The sequence below is a fragment of the Haliotis rubra genome, unplaced genomic scaffold, assembly GCF_003918875.1.
Source record: "Haliotis rubra isolate DU_JTF1 unplaced genomic scaffold, ASM391887v1 Scf1637, whole genome shotgun sequence".
Classification (NCBI taxonomy): domain Eukaryota; kingdom Metazoa; phylum Mollusca; class Gastropoda; order Lepetellida; family Haliotidae; genus Haliotis; species Haliotis rubra.
Genome location: NW_025765600.1, coordinates 22,593 through 44,959, shown reverse-complemented (window position 1 = coordinate 44,959; position 22,367 = coordinate 22,593). Strand labels below are relative to the sequence as shown.

The 22,367-nt window shown below is 38.6% G+C and overlaps 1 protein-coding gene across 1 annotated transcript; it reads left to right on the top strand.

The window, feature by feature from the left end:
• Positions 1-15,290: 15,290 nt before the first annotated feature.
• LOC124271814 lies at positions 15,291-22,172 on the top strand. The gene is made up of 7 exons (XM_046706962.1): positions 15,291-15,594; positions 16,542-16,685; positions 17,405-17,647; positions 19,140-19,318; positions 19,841-19,996; positions 20,699-20,839; positions 22,053-22,172. The coding sequence occupies exons 1-7, from the start codon at positions 15,519-15,521 to the stop codon at positions 22,170-22,172; spliced, it is 1,059 nt and encodes a 352-aa protein (XP_046562918.1). The 5' UTR covers positions 15,291-15,518.
• Positions 22,173-22,367: the final 195 nt, after the last annotated feature.

The window sequence follows — 22,367 nt, the reverse complement described above, 5'->3', positions numbered from 1 at the left end:
TGTAAAAGTGTCGTTTTCTCGTTCTGTATGAGTACCTATTCCCTCTGTAGTGACTCTCAAAGCATGTAGAATATGATGATGGAATACCAGATGATTCTATCATACATGTGCTTCATTAACAGTTACAAACATGTAGACAGGAAGTCAGGTCAATATGATCTCGAGACACTTCTGGTCTGGTTCACAAACAAGAATGTAGAGGTTTATGTGTGCTTCCACAGGATGACATTATCACGAATCGTTATCGTCGGCCTCCTTGACAAAAATGACAATAACAAGAAGACCGTTACCTGAACAAATGATGCTAGGTTTGATTGTAAACTTCATATCCAAACACTCGGGGCTTGGCCCAGTCTTTAAAAGCCATCATTGTGTTCGACAGATATACATTCAAGTCTCACAGTATTACCCAATAAGCAAGTCAGTAAAATAAATAACAATAATCTCAGACCTATATGCTATTCCTCTTGGAATTTGGAGAACCTAAAATTATAGACGCAGCATACAACTTCTGCAGCAAAACCACCCGGACTATTTCGCTTCGAAGCAAGTCGACAGGATTATCACATTTCCGTTTCAACGAATCAAATGTTCAAATATGTGTAAAAGCCCCGGGCTAGACTGTCCAGTAAGCCAGGTTTCGGAAAGTACGGAATATTGAACTGTTAGTACAATTACTATAGATATTCCTCCAAGTAAAAGACCTCCTCCGTGGTGTAGTGGTTAGAGCGTCCGCCCGGAGAGCGGAAGGTCGCGGGTTCGATCCCCGACCGCGTCATACCAAAAGACCTTAAAATATGGTACTTGTTGGTCCCTGCCTGGCGCTCGGTATAAATGGGTACAACAAGGACTGGTCGGCTCGAAGTCAGTATAATATGTCTGAGTGGGGTATTCATCCTTCACTGCGGCATGGTATCTCAGTGAGCTAGCACTATAAAACCAGCTTAAGTCTGGGCTAGTACAAGCAGCCGCACATATACATACACACGCACGCACGTCGTCATATGAGCGAAATATTCTCAAGCACGACGTTAAACCCAGTTTCACCTCACCTCCAAGTAAAACCGCTCTGTATTTCCCACGTCTTCTAATACATCTAGCCGATAGAGAAAACGTAACGCTATTGTGACTACATTGAACAGCTGTTAAGTGTGCTCTGACATGAAGCAATGGATTCTGTTAAGCATGTCATACACGTATTGGCGTACCTTCTACACATGGTAATCTGATCTTTTTAATGCAAAAATATTGTATGAAAAAATAACCTCCATTAATACTTAAACAAAATGTTTATTTTAAGTATAGAATTTAAAACGCTGCATCAACAAACAAAATGAGCACGTCGTGTTCTGTCAACCCTGCACGGACGTTCTAATGGCGTTCGATCAAGTGACATGTTTCGATCGCATTGATGTATTCGACTGTAACATTTTGTGTTTGACGGACTCATGTGGTATATAGCTCCAGGCGTTTGATATACAATTACAAGTTGTTAGGACGTATCACGACAGCTTGATGTTCACTAATGTCATTATATGACATGTTTATAAAATCATTACCTACCACATTCGAGTCTCCTCCTTCAGTGATATGCTTTCACACCTAGAAGGTTTTGTGTGTTTGCTGTCAATATCCTGTCAATATGTGATCTTGATCAAATAACCATTTTGGAAACAGTCGTGTTTAGGGTGTTTCTTAGAAGGGCAATTTTGTACAACATATCACGTTGTTGGAACGTTCTTTTCAAAGACGCTTTAAAGAAACATAATGATGTTCGATTACAGCATCATGTTATTGCAAGAATATAATACATCACATACGTGTGGACAAACTACCCGGTATTCGATTAATCGTGAATGAGTTTGGTTTAGGCCGCTTTTAGCAATATTCCAGAAATAGTACGACTGGGGACACCAGAAATGGGCTTCACATTTTACAGATGTTGGGAATCGAACCAAGACCTTCGGCGTGACGAGCGATCGCTGTAACCACTGGGCTACCCAATCGCAACTGCTTTATATATAGAATACCGTGAAAATCTATGTCTATGCTTAAAGACAGGCTTTCCGTACTAATCAAGATTCATGAGAAAAATGTAAATGTACAGGGGCTTGTTGCTTTAACACTTCAGAATCGTTACATAGAGGACGTTCGTAACATCACCTTATTAATTAAATGGCTCACATAATGGACATGCATTAGGGGTTGTATGCTTCCGTTCATTTCAATGCAATTGCAAAAATGACCCTTTATAATCTCCAAAGATGTCATCTCGTTATGCCTAAACAGGTTTCTGACCTATTTTGGAAAAGCTACCATATGCGAGAGTGTAACAGTAACGACAAATGAGAATTTACGCGATGATGGGAAGGCAAACTAGTGATGTAAAACATGTGACTAGATCATTTAATCTCAGTGATGCCAGGTGTTCGCATAACGTGTCATATTGGTCTACCACCACCACTCTCCACTCATATACGTTTCGGCTGACAAGCTGATTTCACAAGTTGAACGTCATGGATGACTTAACCAGGTATCTGATAGTGAAACCTGTATAAAAAGCTTCGAATTCATTGCCAAGCAAATGTGTCTTTCATGTGAAATGCGAGTAGAATTCTGATGTTGTAAACTACATGTTGTGCATGTTGAAATTGGATCAAATTGTTCTGGTTGTGGATTGTTCGTACATGTGGGTTTTACTCGTGATTATTAGAATTAGTTTTCAGCGACGCAGTCTTGTCCAAAGAGGCTGCTTACTGGATCGGTTGGTCAAGCGCATTGACTGGTCTGATGCATGGCATCGTTTCCACGATTTGCCTTGATCGATGTTCATTGTGTCAGTCACTGGATTGCCTAGTCCAGACCCATTGGAGTACAGACTGCCGTTTCATAACTGGAAAATACAGAGTGTGGCCTTAAACAACACACAATACAAACATGTTAAAACTGAAAAATGTTGACGTTTTATGTTGGAACTGTTATTATATTGTACGACACATAGGGACTATTACGACTGGCGAATAATTCTGAATTGCATAGATAATTAAAGGGGGCGGAACGTGGTTTCTCAGTCTTATCTTTGATTTCTGATCGATAGATAAAGTGAAAATACTCATTTATCTTTGCATTGTTGAATATCACAGATTTCAGAGACGTGTTCGTTCTTTGACTAAAGGAATAAACTGAGGATGACAATAAGCTAAAGGGGAACTACTTGGGGGAACATGAGAATCTGGTAAATGAGAAGCAGGTATAAATGCATTGACAAAATACATGCATTTATACGTTGTCATGCCTAAGATATCCAATATATATTGCCACTGAAACGTTCTACCATATGTTAGTTAAAACTCATGTCACTGCGTCGCCACTGCTATCAATCAATAACCTGTAAGGTGTTATTATATTTGGTTGAAAATGTATGTGATTCTATATGTACAAGAACCTGGGCCCCGTTTCACAAAGCTCTACGACTATCGTGAGTCAATGTTACAGTACAGTGTCTTTCTCTATTCCGGTACTCAAAAGGCCTCAGGCCTATAGTACAGCATATACATTGCTTTATTCACGATCAAGGAACAATACGCTTTCTATTACAAATGCGTGGAAAATATACATGGACGGGTTTTCGATTTCTTTTATTTGAACTGTTTAGCAGTATTGGAGGTAGGAATGCTGTGAGGAAAGTTAAGAGAGCTTTGTGAAATGGGGCCCTGGGCTACATTTAATGAAAACCACACTGTTTCAATCAGGTCGTGGATATGTGGAATTGGGCAGGAAGTGTGGGATGTGACTGCAGATGTATTTGTTTACAAGAAAGATATACATATTGTTGTCAGCAAAAATGTACAGGAATTGTCAACATTTACGATTTAAACCACATTTCATATGTGGAAAGTATTTGGCTGTTGTAAATTTAATGAAATTGGTATATCATTATCGCAGTTTTGATGATTTGGGTATGATAACATGTTCTATGAAAAGAGTGAGTGAGTTTACTTTTACGCCACACGCAGCAATATTCCAGCCATATGGCGGCGGTCTGTAAATAATCGAGTCTGGACCAGACAATCCAGTGATCAACAGCATGAGCATCGATCTGCGCAATTGGGAACCGATGACATGTGTCAACCAAGTCAGCGAGCCTGACCACCCGATCCCGTTAGTCGCCTCTTACGACAAACATGGGTTACTGAAGATCAATATTCTAACCCGGATCTTCACGGGTTCTATAAAAAGAGTTCATGCTGAAGGGAACCATTTCTGCAGAATGTGAAACAGTGAAATACTGAAGACTGCACGCATTATGAAGATCTAAGGATTCATTATACCCCATGTACATATACGTTCTGTCATTTAACAAATGTACTGTCAAAACGTAAATGTGAATGTGATCACCCGTTATTAATCATTTGTACTCCGAGCCTTTGGCTTACAGCTCAGAAATGAACAGATACTAAACACAAAGAACAAACGTTTACGTATCTGATTTCAAGTTCAGACATTAACAGATACTAGACTTTACACAAAGAACAACTGTTTACGTATCTGATTTCAAGTTCAGACATTAACAGATACTAGACTTTACACAAAGAACAACTGTTTACGTATCTGATTTCAAGTTCAGAAAAAAACAGATACTAGACTTAAAACAAGGAACAACCGTTTACGCTTTTGATTTCAAGTATCTTTTTGTCAAATATTACAAGAATGGAAAGTACGTTTTCAGGGTGAAAGCGGATGCTAATGTTGGAATTTGGAAAACTACAAAAGAATACTGACAGCTGTTGTTTGACATCCACGCTTAAAATTAACAGTATGGCGATAAGGTGAATAATGTACATTGCGGACCTGATCCCTTTATTTGTTTATGTAAGTTATCAATATGTTTGTAACACGCTGGCTTTGGGAACATACAACATTCAAACGTGTGAAGTCGGCACGCACAGCTGGTGCTCGTTTGATTTCCAATTACTAGACTGGAAACAAATGACGCCTAAAACAAACTTCAACCGCTTCTGGTGAAGGACCATCCTCTACAAGCTTGAATATCAATGCCGTTATTGATGTTTCTGTGCAAGCTTCGTTGTTTCTGTGCAAGCTTTATTTGATGTTTTTTTGCGCAAGCTGTATGTGATGTTTCTGTGTAAGATGTATTTGATGTTTCTGTGTAAGTTGTATGTGATGTTTCTGTGTAAGATGTATTTGATGTTTCTGTGTAAGGTGTATTTGATGTTTCTGTGTAAGCTGTATTTGATGTATCTGTGTTAGCTCTATTTGATGTTTCTGTGCAAGCTGTATTTGATATTTCTGTGTAAGCTGTATTTGATGTTTCTGTGTAAGCTGTATGTGATGTTTCTGTGTAAGATGTATTTGATGTTTCTGTGTAAGTTGTATGTGATGTTTCTGTGTAAGCTGTATGTGATGTTACTGTGTAAGCTGTATTTGATGTATCTGTGTTAGCTCTATTTGATGTTTCTGTGTAAGCTGTATTTGATGTTTCTGTGCAAGATGTATTTGATGTTTCTGTGTAAGCTGTATGTGATGTTTCTGTGTAAGCTGTATTGATGTTTCTGTGTAAGCTGTATGTGAGTTTTCTGTGTAAGCTGTATGTGATGTTTCTGTGTAAGCTGTATGTGATGTTTCTGTGTTAGCTGTATGTGATGTTTCTGTGTAGCTGTATGTGATGTTTCTGTGTAAGCTCTATTGATGTTTCTGTGTAAACTGTATGTGATGTTTCTGTGTAAGATGTATATGATGTTTCTGTGTTAGCTGTATGTGATGTTTCTGTGTAAGCTGTATTTGATGTTTCTGTGTAAGCTGTATGTGATGTTTCTGTGTTAGCTGTATGTGACGTTTCTGTGTAAGCTGTATTTGATGTTTCTGTGTAAGATGTATATGATGTTTCTGTGTAAGCTGTATTTGATGTTTCTGTGTAAGCTGTATTTGATGTTTCTGTGTAAGCTGTATATGATGTTTCTCTATAAGCTGTATGTGATGTTTCTGTGTAAGATGTATGTGATGTTTCTGTGTAAGCTGTATGTGATGTTTCTGTGTTAGCTGTATGTGATGTTTCTGTGTTAGCTGTATTTGATGTTTCTGTGTTAGCTGTATGTGATGTTTCTGTGTTAGCTGTATGTGATGTTTCTATGTAAGATGTATTTCATGTTTCTGTGTAAGCTGTATTTGATGTTTCTGTCCAAGCCGTATGTGATGTTTTCGTGTAAGCCGTATTTGATGTTTCTGTGGAAGCTGTATTGATGTTTCTGTGGAAGCTGCATGTGATGTTTCTGTGTAAGCTGTATGTGATGTTTCTGTGTTTATTGCATGTGATGTTTCTGTGTATGTTGTATATGATGTTTCTGTGTAAGCTGTATTGATTTTTCTGTGTAAGCTGTATATGATGTTTCTGTGTAAGTTGTATGTGATGTTACTGTGGAAGTTGTATGTGATGTTTCCGTGTAGGTTGTATGTGATGTTTCTGTGGAAGTTGTATTTGATGTTTCTGTGTAAGCTGTATTTGATGTTTCTCTGCAAGCTATTTATGATGCGTCTGTGGAAGCTCTATTGGTGTTTTTCTGTAAGCTGCATGTGATGTTTCCGTGCAAGCCGTATTTGATGTTTCTGTGCAAGTTATATATGATGTTTCTGTGTAATCTCAATTTGATGTTTCCTTGCATGTTGTTATATGGCCTCTGAAGTCTGTGACAAAGCATGGTTTAAAATGAATACTGTTTGAATCATCGGATTGCTCTCGGGTTCAACAAAGTGGCAATTAAATGTCTAAGTTGACATGCAAGAACAACCTTCCCTCAACAATAAGTCACAACTCATTAAATCACGAGACTCACTTGTAAAGGGTCATTAAAGACCAGGATATATATTAATACAACGGACCAAATGCCTACCATTTTATCGATGAGATTAGGTGAAAGCGGCATAAAAATCAAACTCACTCATAGCAAATAATGACAGTTGTATGACTGACATTCGTGACAATGAAGCGACGTCGAATCTCATTCACAAAGTGAGATACCAACAGAATATCAAGGTGAATAATAAAACAATGGCCGCTTTCTATTTGTGTCTGAAAATCACGCAAACATGCTGACAACATATTGTTAAGCCATATGTGTAATGCCTTTCGTTTTATTGTACGCTTTGCCCCAATGCTTTGTTCTGTATCCAGGAGCATGGTGATTGACACATATAATTCAATACCTGGATCGTATATTGTTACTGACACTATATTGGAGACACTGGAAAACGCAGCTATTGTGTTATCAACAAAGACATTGAAGGACAAATCAGGGTGACGATTCTCGAAGGTTAGTGGAGATATACCGACCTTTAAACACATTACCGTGCCAGGAATCGGATTGCTGTTGCTATTGCAATCACTGCACAGTTGCGTGTTTAGCGGCCGTTACAAAAAGAAAATAAATAAAATATCGGGCTATTATACTGAACTCCAAGAAGGTGATAGCGAAAACAATATGTGAACAATGTTATCGTGGACTATTTTCTTTTTAGGCAAGTATCTTTGCAGATTTACCTCGTGTAAAATTGCTGAGTGTAAATTCATTTTCCTAAGACATATTGCTCTGGGCCCGACAATTGTGAGAACCATTTGATCTGACCATGATTCCTCACTGAAAAAATACCTAATTTAATGTTGCATTCAAATATGTTTCAATTTTGGTTAGCTGATGCTGTTCAACAATAATCCGTACCGAAATGTATCGATCAAGTTTTATTACTAAATGATTACCATTTCTCCTTTGTTAGTTTTCGCAATACTGCCATAATAAACCACCGTGATAATCAGGCCATAATGAATGTTCGTGGACTTAAATATAAGGACTTACGTTCAAGGCGAGTATACATCAATTACATTTTATCTCTTGGTTGCACGTTTTGTTTATTGCAGAAACAGAGAGTGCCATGCAATAGATAACTGTTCCCGAACATAATGAGGTTGGACGCCAGCAGTCAAAGCAAATTCAGCCAACCTTCATATTAAATCGTGTTTGATTAAAACAATTTTTAAAAGATTTGATATCTCAAGCAATCTTAAGCTCTTCCTAAAATAAATAGTATAGCTAGCAAAGCGTTTGAGGAAGGTATTTGTTGAGCATTTTATCCAATTGATCTGCTCATTATCCACAGTCCATCCAAAGCAACTGGAAAAAGAAAAAAATGTGCTAACCACTAGACCCGAAATAAATCAACAATGTATAATGATTAAAGTCTCAAATAACACGAGACCCAAACTGATAGTATCGATTTTAAATTTTTATAAACAAGACATCTCACTTTTGTGAATGTTGTTTAGCCGCACAGAGAAAACAATGTCATGATTGTCAACATTTACACAGGTATATTCTGTCAGGAATGTGATAACATTTATTTACAGAGTTAGAGGATAATAATGAAATGCGTGTCTGAGAAAATGAACATCGCGTGGGCCCATTTGCTTGTTGTTTAAGAAGAAGTAGTATTATTGAATGTTTTTTTGAAATATGACTGTCATGTACACCGCTTGCTATTCCAAGTCCTTGAAAATTCATGTTCAATAATCTGTCTTCCAAACGTAACGTCGAATTAAAACATTGACGTTATTGATTGCATATGCGTATCATATACAAGAGCACGTTGTACACGCGTTCTTATCGGTACGTACAGTTGGACAATATGAGCATATCGTGAAGATCCGGGTTAGAATTGATCTTCAGCTACCCATGATGGCCATAAGAATCGGTCAGAGCAGAATCGCCTGGAAGTGTTTGATGAAGAGATATTCGAAAATACGTTCAGAAACTTTGGAAATACAACATTACGCATCGGATCTCAAGAGTCAGATACAAGCTTGTAGTTTTAATGATATATGTAACAGCCCGTGAAGATCCGGGATAGAATATTGATCTTCAGTAACCCATGCTTGTTGTAAGAGGCAACTAACGGGATCGTGTGGTCAGATTCGCTGACCTGGTTGACACATGTCATCCTATCCCAATTGCGTAGATTGATGCTCATGCTGTTGATCGCCGGATGGTCTGGTCCACACTCGATTAGTTAGAGATCTCCGCCAAATAGCTTGGATACTGCTGAGTTCGGCGTTAAACAAGAAGCAATTAAAAAAACCATACAAAACAAAATGTACACATGCTTGAATGTTCAGCCTAGTTCCAGTTGCAATACCATGAAATGTGGATGAACAGTAATTCCATGACACGCTAGGGATCATTATGTGAATCATTATGTGGATGCAGATACAGGAAGGTTACTTACAGGGTATCTTAATTGCCCACTGATCAGAAGCACGCATTTGAACTCCTGTGTCATTACAAACAAAGACTTCGCAATCAAAGGCTCTATCAGAGGGACTCCTTGAGTAGACTCCGGTTCCGGCCATCAGAGTAATGGAGAGTAACTAAGTGAGCTCCAAATGAAGCATAGAGCAATGAGTGCAGATTTCATGACACCTGGCTTGTCGGATCAATGTATATTGCTTGATGATGGAGTGGGATAATACCCACTCAAACACTCATATGAGACTCGCATGATTGGATATGTGGTAATTACTGATGAGTACTTCAATCAGCGCTTTTTCACTCGGCCTATTGTCATGCTAACCTTGAACCCTTTAAGTAGTTTGTTACTCACAAGACTTATTTTCTTTACCTGTTGTTATTGTATTGTAAGCATATGTGCATTCTTAGTATATGGTTTCCGGACTTCATGACACATTGTGAAACAATAAGAGTGGAATTTAGGTACTTCTTAACTGTTTAACCTTTGTCGGTGCAGATATACATGAAACAGCTGAATCTCTTTTCACAAAGGAACAACACGAAGTGCTCTGCTTTTATAGTAATGTAAAATCAAATTACTTAGTCAAATGCACTCAGAATTGGTGTTTAGCCCAAGAAATAAGTTCCATCTTCGAACCCAACCATATAATAATAGTCTGACTGGAATAGGATGAAGAGACAGTGTATGTTTGAAACAAAATGTATTATGAAGTCAGTTTTACAATTTTCGTTATCGGTACAGCTTTCTTTTAACCCACACCACGTTATTATTCAGACCCTGCAGCAAGTCCAGTGAACGATTAAAGTTTCCTTAGCATTACATGGAAATACATATACGTTTTAATCTGTGTTGTGGGGAACATGTAATAGACTCAATAATGTCAAAAAAGAAACATAACCCCTGTATTTTGAAGATTGTATTCGTGAAATTTAAGATGATACAACGCATTGAAATTTAGATGACAGAACAGTAAAAGTTGGCACATTGATAGTCTCGATATTCAAGTTTAAGGAAATTATCTTAAGAGTTCCCTCAATGAAACTGGTTTGTCACAAGGGGGCGTCTTTCTTAGTACCTCGTGTGGGCACCACGAGCTGCAATCACTGCACGGCACCTCCTTGGAACAGAACACATCTGACGCCTCCGGCTTCAAGACGACCAATGGCGATATTTCTATCTGCAGCACTCACCGTGGCATTTTCGACCTTTATTCTTGGCGACGAATGGTGGAGTGAGAGACGAATCCACATGGGCTTTTATATACCCCAACATTAACTGTCATTTCCATAATTTGCATGTGCATTTGGCTTTGGCGTAGTCACCATGAATACTTCATGCATGGTGAAGACAACAAACAATAAAAGATTCCTATGCATGCTAATTGGTTTGTTCGAACGCTTACGTTCATGAACGACGTGCATGATATACTCACCTATCACACAAATTGCATTTACCAGCAATACCTTTATTTCTAAAATGTCTTATATGCGAAGACAGGGGTTGCGTTTCCTTTTTTGACAGTGTATATCTTAAATATATGTCCGAGTCCACACAAAATCCGAGATCGTGAATCGGTCGACTCCTAACATTTCCAGGTTTTCCTCAATATCTGAATATTGGTATCATCAACAATGACCTGACATTTCCTGTTTCCAATCTTTCAGAATATTGCCATATTTCTCACAGGTATCATCAACAACAAACACGCATCGTCAAACATGTCCAGGTTTTCCTCAGTATTGTTCCTGTCGAATTTGAACAGAACGATCTCGATGGGGTTCATATCGGGGCTTCTTGCGGGCCATTGTTATGTTTCGAAGGCGTTGTGATGCAAATGAGTGAGTGAGTTTAGTTTTACGCCGCACTCAGCAATATTCCAGCTATATGGCGGCGGTCTGTAATTAATGGAGTCTGGACCAGACAATCCAGTGATCAACAGCAATTGGGAACCGATGACATGTGTCAACCAAGTCAGCGAGCCTGACCACCCGATGCCGTTATTCGACAAACATGGGTTACTGAAGATCAATTTTCTAACCCGGACCTTCACGGGTGTGATGCAAATGGACGATGATGGCTCGAGAACGGTGAGGAGGTCGAACGTTGTTATTTATGGATATTGGACGACTGGCAAGCGGATGTTTTTCTAAAAGTGGCACGACGGCGGCATCCAGTACTTCTTGTAGATGGCGTTGAACATTCTGTGTCACGGGTACAGCAATGAGATCTAGATCCACTTTCGTTACACTAAACGCAATCCCTCAGACTATCACAGAGCCACCACAAGGAGTTCAGCTCCAAGGGATCATCTCCTGATGATATCCCTAACGAGAACGTTAAGAAGAACCCGCTAATCAGCAGCCAAAACAAATATCTCCATTGCCGGTACAGTTCTTCCGCATGGGTTATATGGGATTGAGTCCAACCAGACGAATATGGACTCAGCCATCTGGTCATTGGTTTTCCCAGGTCTTCCAGGTCTTAAGAAATACTTCACGCCACCGGTGACCCTGTGCTTCCTCACAAGTCAACTGATAACTGAGCGGTTAATGTTAACCCCGATGTTGCAACAGGACATTCCTGCGTCATACATGCCAATAACTTGCCATGGTGTATTTTCTTAAAATATACGTCTTGCCATGTCAGTAAAACTAAATAATTTCTTGTACTGTCGTAGTTTGAATTAGTTCAGTTAGTTCAGAAAACTGCAGTGCATATACGTATATGTACTGCAATTATGAAATATATACCCCAGTAAGCTTGGCGCCTACGCAGCATGTGAACCTGCAACAAATAGCTTTTTTAGATATGTGTGAAGCATGTGCTTTACATGTTCATTTCAGTATGCTCTGTATGATCGCCAGTTTGAGAGAAAATTTAAACACAATACCCTTAGATTCAGGCTGTGCATAATCAATGCTCATTGCGATGTTCCCCAAATTGCATATTTCTCCGCATACCAAGTATCTATAACGCTTTACGACAGCCACGATTTTAGAACCACTTGGATTGTGGTGAACTGACTGACATGTTTCAAAACTCAGACATGTAGGTGTGTCTAATTAAGGCAATACTCGCAGTGATATAAACGTTTTAAGCTTGGATTCTGTTCTCTTCTTTCTAATCAAATTTGTAAGTGTTTTTACTGTCAGGTTAAAACACCCAAAGCAAATGGACAAACCACTTCGGTAAATCTTACGAATATAACCCGAGTGTTTTAACTGAATGTTTCCGAACTGATCATACAGCCTCCCTTTCAAATCAATGAACGTTCAGTAAGTGGACACTCCATTCACGTCAATTATTAGGTTGTGAGTAAATATTGCAACGATTATTACACTTACAATCAATGAGAGTAAACACATCTTGATGGTTTAGACATTAGGGTGACCATTGAAGACACTCTCATTTTTATCCATTCCCTTGGACACTGTGGATTCAACTGACAGGCTTCTTTTTAGATGTTTGTTTTATATGGTTGTACATATATATCATTGCGAATATCAAGGGCTTACTTTCATTCAGCAACGCCTGCCTGAGTTAACGAAATACATATGGGACGATGTGGATGTATTTCTCCTCGGGTGCTTTGAGCTTATTGATATTGTGTACTTCCGGGAGAACACCGTATGGTCAAATCAGATTGCACTGCAAATGGATACTGGTTGCTATATTTTTATGTTTCATGCTTGTATATTTTTGCAGATCAACTGATACTCTCCTTCTTTATTCTTAATAATAGATTGTTTTTTTAATATTGTTAGTCTGTTTTTGTAATATTGTCAATTGAACCCAACAATGTTCCAACGCTTTGAGCTTTCCTCTTTTGTTGGTGCAGAATTGAGCTCGTTATGAAATGTCCACATTATGAATATGGACGTTATTCATATTCAACACGGACCAGACAAACCGGTGATCAATATTACGAACATTTTTGTTCTGGTACTTTGGCTTTCAATCTGCATAGCCGCCCAGTTCTGATAAGCAAACTCCATCAACGCACTGCAGCGACGCCGCAACGGTACGAATATTCTTGAATTGCAAAAATAATGGCACTTTGTACTTCGTGCTGCCCCAACGCTTTAGGAAATCACCTTTGTATGATGTCATATCAGTGCAAAAAGACAACACGTGGATATACGGATACAGTCTTCCTTGTGGAAAAAATGAAAACCACAAATATATGAAGGTACCGAAACATCCATGCATGCCATGGACTCAAAGTATTACAAAGACATCAAAATGGCAAATAATAACAGTAAGGGCACTTATTACAGGATCGATTTAACAGGATCAATTTAATTGATTAAAATGAAATCCCTTTGAGCATTGATCATCTGAGCGATAATACTTTTCAATTGATATTTTTTTCCCTACATTACTTTACAAACATATTTATTTCTTCAATTGATGATCAATACGTTTACGTGTTACAACTCTGCTCACGCCTGGGTTAACATATAAAGCATTAACGCACAGTACAGCGCTGTCACAGTTTTAGTTTAGTGTGGGGAGGTCATTGGGCTCATCACGGACTTTCAGTAGTATTCCTACTATTTAAGTCGCTATTCTTATTTGGCAGCTGTCTCGGCGTGTTTTTACCATTATATTATTTTTTCTCAAGCTCCTATATTACTTCTGCTGTATGGAATACCGTTCCCACCATTTTCCTCCATGGATGATAACAAAGTATTTAAATATTTGTTCCAAACACATTTTGTTTCAGAATAACGATATATATATAATTCAGGCATCTGTGTCAAATTTGCGTTCAACACAAAGGGACTTTGTAAACTGTAGACATCGCCTCAATACTGACTGACTGACTGAGTTTGGTTTTCCGCCGCTTTTAGCAATATTCCAGCAACATCACGGCGGGGGACACCAGAAATGGGCTTCACACATTGTACCCATGAGGGGATTCGAACCCGGGTTTTCGGCGTGACGAGCCAACGCTTTAACCACTCGGCTACTCAACCGCCCCCTCGCCTCAATACAATATAATACTTATTAGTAGTTGCCGAAATAATGAAATATTTAAGTATGTTAAACATTATAACAACCTTTAAAATGTCTTGATTTGATGAATATAACAGGGGCATAGGGAATAATGAGATGTGATTCGTTTCCAACAACGTGCATAAGTTTTCCTTTATTTGAAGTATATTTTGTGAGGATAGTTGACCTGTACTTTTATAGATTGTGTGAATACTTACCAACATGGTTGTGATGCCCAAGCCTGTTATAAATAACAATCGAACAGATGGACAGTGTTCACGTTCCCACTGTTGACGACTATGAGTGCGGAGCCTCGTACAACCACTGACGGTCGAGAGAATCAATAGGACGGCCTTCCAAGCGCAATTTGATTGAAACACGGGCCGGTGGGAGAATGTCGGAAACAACAGAATGAATGTAGAAAATGTAAACGTTTTGTGTAAAATGTTGACTACAAAGGGCATAAAATCAATAAAAAGTTTTAATTGTTTTCACATACTTTGGGTTTCTAGCGCAAACAGGAATCGTTATATGTCCCATACAAATTTTGAAATAATAGATATATATATTTTATAAAATGACTGTGAATATTGTATAGCGTACAGAAATATTATGCAAACATATAGATTATTTCTCATACTCACTCGTAATCTGAAAGAACTAAACTCTGAAAACCGCAAACATATTACGTAAAACGACATCTGCATTTTCTAATCCTTGACAGTTGATGGTGTAAGTAAATATTACTTTGCAATTGTTACAATATGTCCTGCGAAAACCAGGGACAGCAAGCAAGATGAGCCAGGTAGCATACGATCCCTAATGTAACCGATAAGCAGAATGTATTTGGGATCATCAACATCAGCATCAACAACGAGAAATGAATGTTCTAATTTTCCTATAAAGGTGATTTTGCTGCCAATTTGCCACTTAAGCCCGTTTAATAACTTGTGAGCAAGAAACATCCCAGTGAAAGGATTACCCGTTTCCTATTCGATCTGTGTCCAACTACTAGCGTCGTCCCTCGAGGCCAGCTGATGAGTGGTTTGTACCTGTGGAGGAGAAACACAGGTAAATTGAATGCTAGTGTTCCCTTCTCACCCTAATGGTCACGGGTGCTTGGAGGAAAATGTCGGATTTATTTTGGGCAAGAAAAAAGTTTCACATTTGGAATAAAAACACCCTGCAAGACGAACTTGAGCCGAATGTTCTCGGTACTGCTTGCTGCCGTACTCTTGGGACTGGGACATTCTGGAGGCAGTGTATTGTCGACGAAAATAGGTATGATAGGATTATTTTGTTATGTCGCATGTCGATTTCTTATGCAATGTGTCTTTGTTATCGTATATCTCCATTCTGTAATTAGCTCGGATGTCTGTCTATATGTCCCGTTGGGAAATGTACATCGTGGTAGACATCACGTGTACGTCAATAAGAGTCACGTACGTACGCATCACAATACAAGAACCGTTATGATTGATATGATAATCTTTTATCAATAATGCGTGATGATTGCAGAGTAAACATAGATATCATGTTTTTTTGTAATTATGTAGATGTCTACCAGTCAGTATACAATTAAAATACAAGAAACGATTATGAAGTTTCTATATTTATTGGTTGAATAATCAAAGGGCACTGAAGTAATATAAGATATGGTGTCTTACAATAAATACTCATATTCGATTTGTCGTTAGATTTAAACATATTGTCGTGATTTTAATGATTTAAACAGAATTATTGTATTGATGAAAGAAAAGAACTGGGCACTTAGAAAAGCCCTTTCATGCTGTCATTTTTGTTTTGTATTATTCTGTTTTTATTAAGCAAACAACCAAAGGCGACTGAAGTGATATGAAACATAACTTCTTATAATAGATAATCATATTCAATTTCCCGTTACAATTTATTCGTACTGTTACTTGTTTCATAGGATCATATTCATAATTTGTTTCATGAGTGTGTGAGTAAGTGGTGTTTAGTCCTTGTATCGTGTTAACTAGATATCACTGGAGATCTCGCCGTTATGCAGGGGTTATTCATTCATCCGTGAACCTTCCATAGGGGGTATGGTGTTGAACTAATAATCAACTCGACACTGTTATTCCACCCCATGATTTCTGCATCACAGTTCGAACAAGGGGTACGCCTTAGTCACCAAAGTATTCGATTTCTGTAACATTATATTTTTCATTTTTTTATACAAATCAATTTTCTTTCCGTCACAGTCGTCCTCATCGACAGGGATTTGTATGTCGACTTCTTCTCACGTGATTGGTCATCCCTATTATCAGCTGCATACAATGTATCTTCATCAGAGATTCTGACTTATCGGATGAACAATAAAAACACCGCTTTCCATATCTCTTCGCGTGAGTAACCACTCTTTAATGGACAGAAAGCGTAACCTTGTTTTGTAATTGTTAAACGTCGAAGCTGTTAAACTTTTGAGCAAATGGTACAAGGAAAAACCGGCAGGTATCAAAACTACTTGGACATTTGCTGTCATTGAATTTGAAATGTTAATACGCCATTGAAAAGTAAATGTCCACAAGCCATGCCATCACAGGACTGTCTGGTCCAGACTCGATTGTTTACAAACAACACAGTACAGCTGTAATACTGCTGAAACAAATACATACTCATTATGTAGCCACAAATGTACAATACGCTCTGCTTTTAGCTGAGATTCCTTATGTATGTTGCAAGGGTGTTGTCGCTTCTAATCAAAGTGTTTATACAAAATGTTTTTAGAAGAATTTTTTTCTGTTTATAATTCATGTTTCAAATGTCAAGAAAACATGAATTTTTTAACAACATGCTCAAAAGCCAATAGTTCAGACGATGCTTGTGTGCATGTAAATGTTTCTCAGAGACATATTGAATTGTTAATAGTTCATGATCCGAGAATGACACTTTAAGGACGGACTGTGTCTATACTTATGATATAGTCACAACTGTATAATCTAATCTGCTTTTAGAAGAACTTTCTTATGGGTGTGGAAAGGGGTTTGCCGCTTCTATTCTACTGATACGTTTTGTAACACGCTTTATCAAGCATATATTTATTATTATGACAACTTCATTTCAGTCTGTGGAAAATTCAAGGGTGACGTTGTCGTCATACTTGACACGACTCCCTCGTGCACGTTTGCCAACGTTGCTGCCACCTTGTTCAGACATTACATACGGGTGTCCAACAGAAAGTGTAACGGTCATAAAGTAATAGACATACGTCCCGATCTTACATTTTACAGCGAGGCTGCATTAAACTTCACTAACCTAGGAATAACAACAATAGCCAAGACTGCCTTCCTCTATGATGACATCTTTGGTGAGTAAATCCTACGTTATCCTACATTTTACGTCGTTTTGAAAATAAATGTGTGAATATGGTCTGCCGCCGTTGCTACGCAGTATTAGATACAATGGACACCAGAAAGAGGCTTCACGCGTTGTATCCATGTGGGGAATCGAACCTAGCATGACCACGAACTTTAACCGACTTCGTCGCCTTTTTCGGAAAAATGTTTGAATGACAACGGCCACATGAATCTTCAGTTCCCTCAAAACATTGAGAGACCGCCTCCGTGGTGTAGTGGTTAGAGCGTCCGCCCGGGGTGCGGAAGGTCGCGGGTTCGATCCCCGACCGCGTCATACCAAAAGACGTTAAAATATGGTACTTGTTGGTCCCTGCCTGGCGCTCGGCATTAATGGGTACAACAAGGACTGGTCGGCTCGGAGTCAGTATACTGTGTCTGAGAGGGGTATTCATGCTTCACTGCGGCATGGTATCTCAGTGGGCTAGCACTATAAAACCAGCTTAAGTCTGGGCTAGTACAAGCAGCCGCACATACACATACACACGCATGCACGTCGTGATATCAGCGAAATATTCTCAAGCACGACGTAAAACCCAATTTCACCTCACCTCACCTCAAAACATTTAGAATTATTTATATAATTACACGTATTATTTAAACGAATGTTTACATAGTGGCTGAAACTATTACAGTATAACTCGTGAAGATCCGGGTTAGAATTGGTTTTTAGCAGCCCATGCTTGTCGTAAGAGGCGACTAACACCATCACCGATCAGGCTGGCTTACTTGGTTGACATGTGTCATCGTATCCCAATTGTGTAGATTTCTGCGTGCAACAAACAAACGAACAAACCATTTCAGTAAATCGAAAATACAAAATGCTCTATTAATATGTATAGTCTTTAACCAAAAATGCCGATAACGGTTTCTGGAATATTTAACAAATGCTTTTGTATGTTTTACATACATTATGACATAAGGACTTTGAAATGATGGTTTATGAAATCCTTAAACGCAAAAGGAACCAGAAAACTATTTTATGGATACGTTTTAGACGTTAAAAGACCTCAACCTTTTTACTACTTCGTCAAATGAATACTCGATGTGCATCATCAAAACATCATTTATAACCTTCCACAAACTGCCATATACCATTAAGTCTTCGTGAATTAATTTCACTTCACACTGGGAGGCTACACGCACTCAGTGCAATTCCATTTGCACGCTTGGTTGCAAATATGTATAATAGTTAGTATTCTTATTTACATAGTGTGATACATAAACACTCATTGTCACATAAGAGTTAAATTATGAGTTGTTCATATAACAGATATAATGTTTTGTTGAGTGGTATTTGCATAAAGCGGCAGTTCATTATATTAGCCTTTTAGATATTTGTATTTTCAAGTATCAGAAAATGAGCATTTTCAACAATGATATCCAGCAGTTAATTTCGTAAAGTACTTAAGCTATTCCTTCACCGGTTGATACTCTTGTATTCAGGTAATGGCAGTATCCCGGATGTTCTGTATCGTGAGGTACCAAACGTCCTCACTCGGAAGATGATGATGACATCGGACAACAGCTTGGCGTCATGGCTAACCCAGCTGGCATTAGGGAAAACACTGCGTTATATTGTTGCAGTGGGAACAAAGTCATCCCTCGAAATCCTGCTGGAAGTGGTAGGATTTGCTGAAGTTAAATATAGTTGTGTACATCAGAGCGTTTTATGCCGCCGTTCGTAACATTTTGCTCATCCCCAATCCTCATTAAACATATCAACCCTCTAGCTTTCTATAATACAGAGGTTAGTAATATGTTCAATCTTCAGTCGTGAATTAATTCTAAGGCATCGTCGTAAATTTTCGAAACTGAGTCGAGAAAACAGTTGTGTCTACAACATATTCGAAATAGGTGATACCTGTACAATGTATAGAAATTCATACATCATGAAATAGTGCAGATACCATGTGTTCACGAGATGGTGAGCGAATCCTGCCCCATAGTTGGCGACCCTCACAAACAAATGCAAAAGGCAGGTTAATTTTTTTGTTCATCTGAATAAAACATTAATTCTAAAGAATCATCTTTCGATCAGCCAGTTGAGTCTACAACATATATTCCCAATAGGTGACATATGTAAAATGTAAAGCAATTCATATTTGATCATATTCATATGGCATTGTTGTGTTAAATGTTCACAGGCTTGTCAAGTAGGTGTCCCCGATACCTTTCACTGGGTCGTAGTTCTTACCGACTCATTACAGTTCAACATGCCAAGCTGCCCCATCAAGCACCTGGTCATGTTCCGCCACCGTCTGACGTGGAACAACGTTCCAGGTGCTCACACCAATGGCAGTGTAAGTGTGCACACATAGAAATTGTGTAATAAACATTAGCCTGTATTATTTCTGTCAGTCTAAACATTATGTTACAAGGTAATACAATATGTTATCAAACCCACGTGTTAATGAGTAGAGTGTTTGCACGGTGAGCGGAAGGTCGATGGTTCAATATACTGGTAATACTAACGACTTTAAAAGATACTAGTGTTGTTATCCTTCCAGGTGTTCGACACACAGGGATCATACGACTTCTCTTCCAGTCGTAAGCATAATGTTTCTGAGTGGGGAACGTCTTTGAGTGGCATTTAAAAGTTGGTGTGTTGAACAAACTGCACTTACTAGATAACATCGAAACGTAGCTCATTTTAATAATGAAGTTGTGTATCCATATAACTCTCCTCGTTGTCTGAGTGGGGTATCATCGTATAGTATTCCAGTCGGCTAGTATTATAAAACCGTCTCGAACCCAGATTGATACAAGCAGCAGTAAATACACTGTGCTTTTCTGTATGTGAACGCAACGTTTGAGTGCTATACACTTCACCTACTAAACGTGAGGTGTAATATGCTTACATCGTGTTTGCAATGCATATGAACAAATAACCAATGGGCAAGCTGTGTATTTCCAAACCGTCAATACCGTTCCGATAGCTTCAAGAAAGGTTTTCTTTTAATCCTTGGACAGACATTGCTCATTATAAATTATGTTCATTGCAGATAGATACTGGTTTTCTCATTGATGGTTTAGCGACAGCCATGACGATTTTAAGCAGCCAGATTGACGATCACTATAACAACCAATGTAGTGAGACCTGTATTTCAGCAGAAGGCGACGTTTCTGAGCTACACACTGACACAGTAAGTAAGCAAGTATTTATGCACATGTATACAAACAAAGCGAGAAACCCTCTTTGTGATCTTACGAAGTCGCTCCCAAAAGCAAAGTCCGTTGCACTCAGAAACATTAACTTTATGAATCACCACCAATTAGTGAAGATACCTTGTGTCATAGGTGTCATCAGAAACACATGCAAAGGCAAGTTAATTGTTCATCTGAATAAAACACGGGACCATGGTACATGTCATTTGGGAATTGCATAGACTTTTTTTTTGTCACTGATACTTACAAATGTTGAAACATCCCCCTCATATCTGCTATAAACCATCTGAAAGCTTTATTCCGGCCTTTGGTATTTAAATGCGACACTGTTCGGATGACGCTTTTTTGTATTCATCGAATATTTGAAATGTAGACACCGACAATTTACACTTGAGCTGCTCCACGTGGAGGGAAAGATGGATTTCTTAAAGTGGAATTCATGCCACTTGCTAGGCAGCAATAGTGATCTTTCTTTGTTATTGGATCTTCAGGCAGCGGTAAGTACGTTTATAGCGACCACTCTTATACCGAACTAACGGATTTAACGAACTGTGTTCTTTTCTTCACGGCTACTTGCTGTATATCAATGCGAGCACTACGTTTATAACGAACTAAATGTATAATTAGTGGTTTCCCTTGAGTTCTTTATAGTGAGTGAGTGAGCATGGTTTTACGACGCCTTTAGCAACATTCCAGCAACATACCAGGATGCCAGAAATGGGCTTCAAACATTGTACCCATGTGGGGAATCGAACCCGGGTGTTCGGCGTGACGAGCGGACGCTTTAACCACTAGGCTACCCCACCGATCCTGAGTTATGTGTAGTTATCTATAAATCTAAATAGGAAACAGGCGAAGTTTCCCTGGTTCCGTTTGTAGGTTGCTCACATTGGTACAACAGCGTAAGGGAACTGGCTTATACAACCATCATCGAGCGATATCAGTATATTTGAAATTTAAGTTAGACTTCGTGATCACATTCGTTTGATTTTTCCCGTCTCGTACCCTTCTCCCGCGATTCTATATATTGTGTCACGATGTTATTCACTATGTAATTAGCGGGCCAATACAGGTTTATTTCTATAACAGGATACGTTCGATCCCCTAACACGATCGGGTAATAACCTGTACGTCAATGTGTATAGGGGTCAATACTTGGCTACAAATCTATCAAATCCTTGCACATTTCAGTATCCTGGAATCACTGGTAATATATCGTTGTCGCCTTCGCGGACTGAAACTATGGTGTTGGAGCTGTTAAAGGATAATTATTTAAGGACAAACCAAACAGCAGTAAGTACGAATGTATAGAGGTTCATTACAGTAAATCTATTGATATGTCGTTTAATTTGAATACCTATAAACTGTGCAGACTAAAGCAAATTGTTGAAGAAGAAAACTTAGCACAATTTCTCTTATTTAGGACGCCCCAGTTAATATAGTTATGATTTAGTCTTGACATATTTTTTCCGTATTTGTGTCATCTAATTGACGCTGCTACTCTGC

Coding starts and splice junctions, on each gene's coding strand:
- LOC124271814 (XM_046706962.1), top strand. CDS start 15,519: ATGTTCTCGGTACTGCTTGCTGCCGTACTCTTGGGACTGGGACATTCT. Junction 19,997..20,698: donor GTGCTCACACCAATGGCAGT/GTAAGTGTGCAC, acceptor TGTTCATTGCAG/ATAGATACTGGTTTTCTCAT. Junction 20,840..22,052: donor CTGAGCTACACACTGACACA/GTAAGTAAGCAA, acceptor TGCACATTTCAG/TATCCTGGAATCACTGGTAA.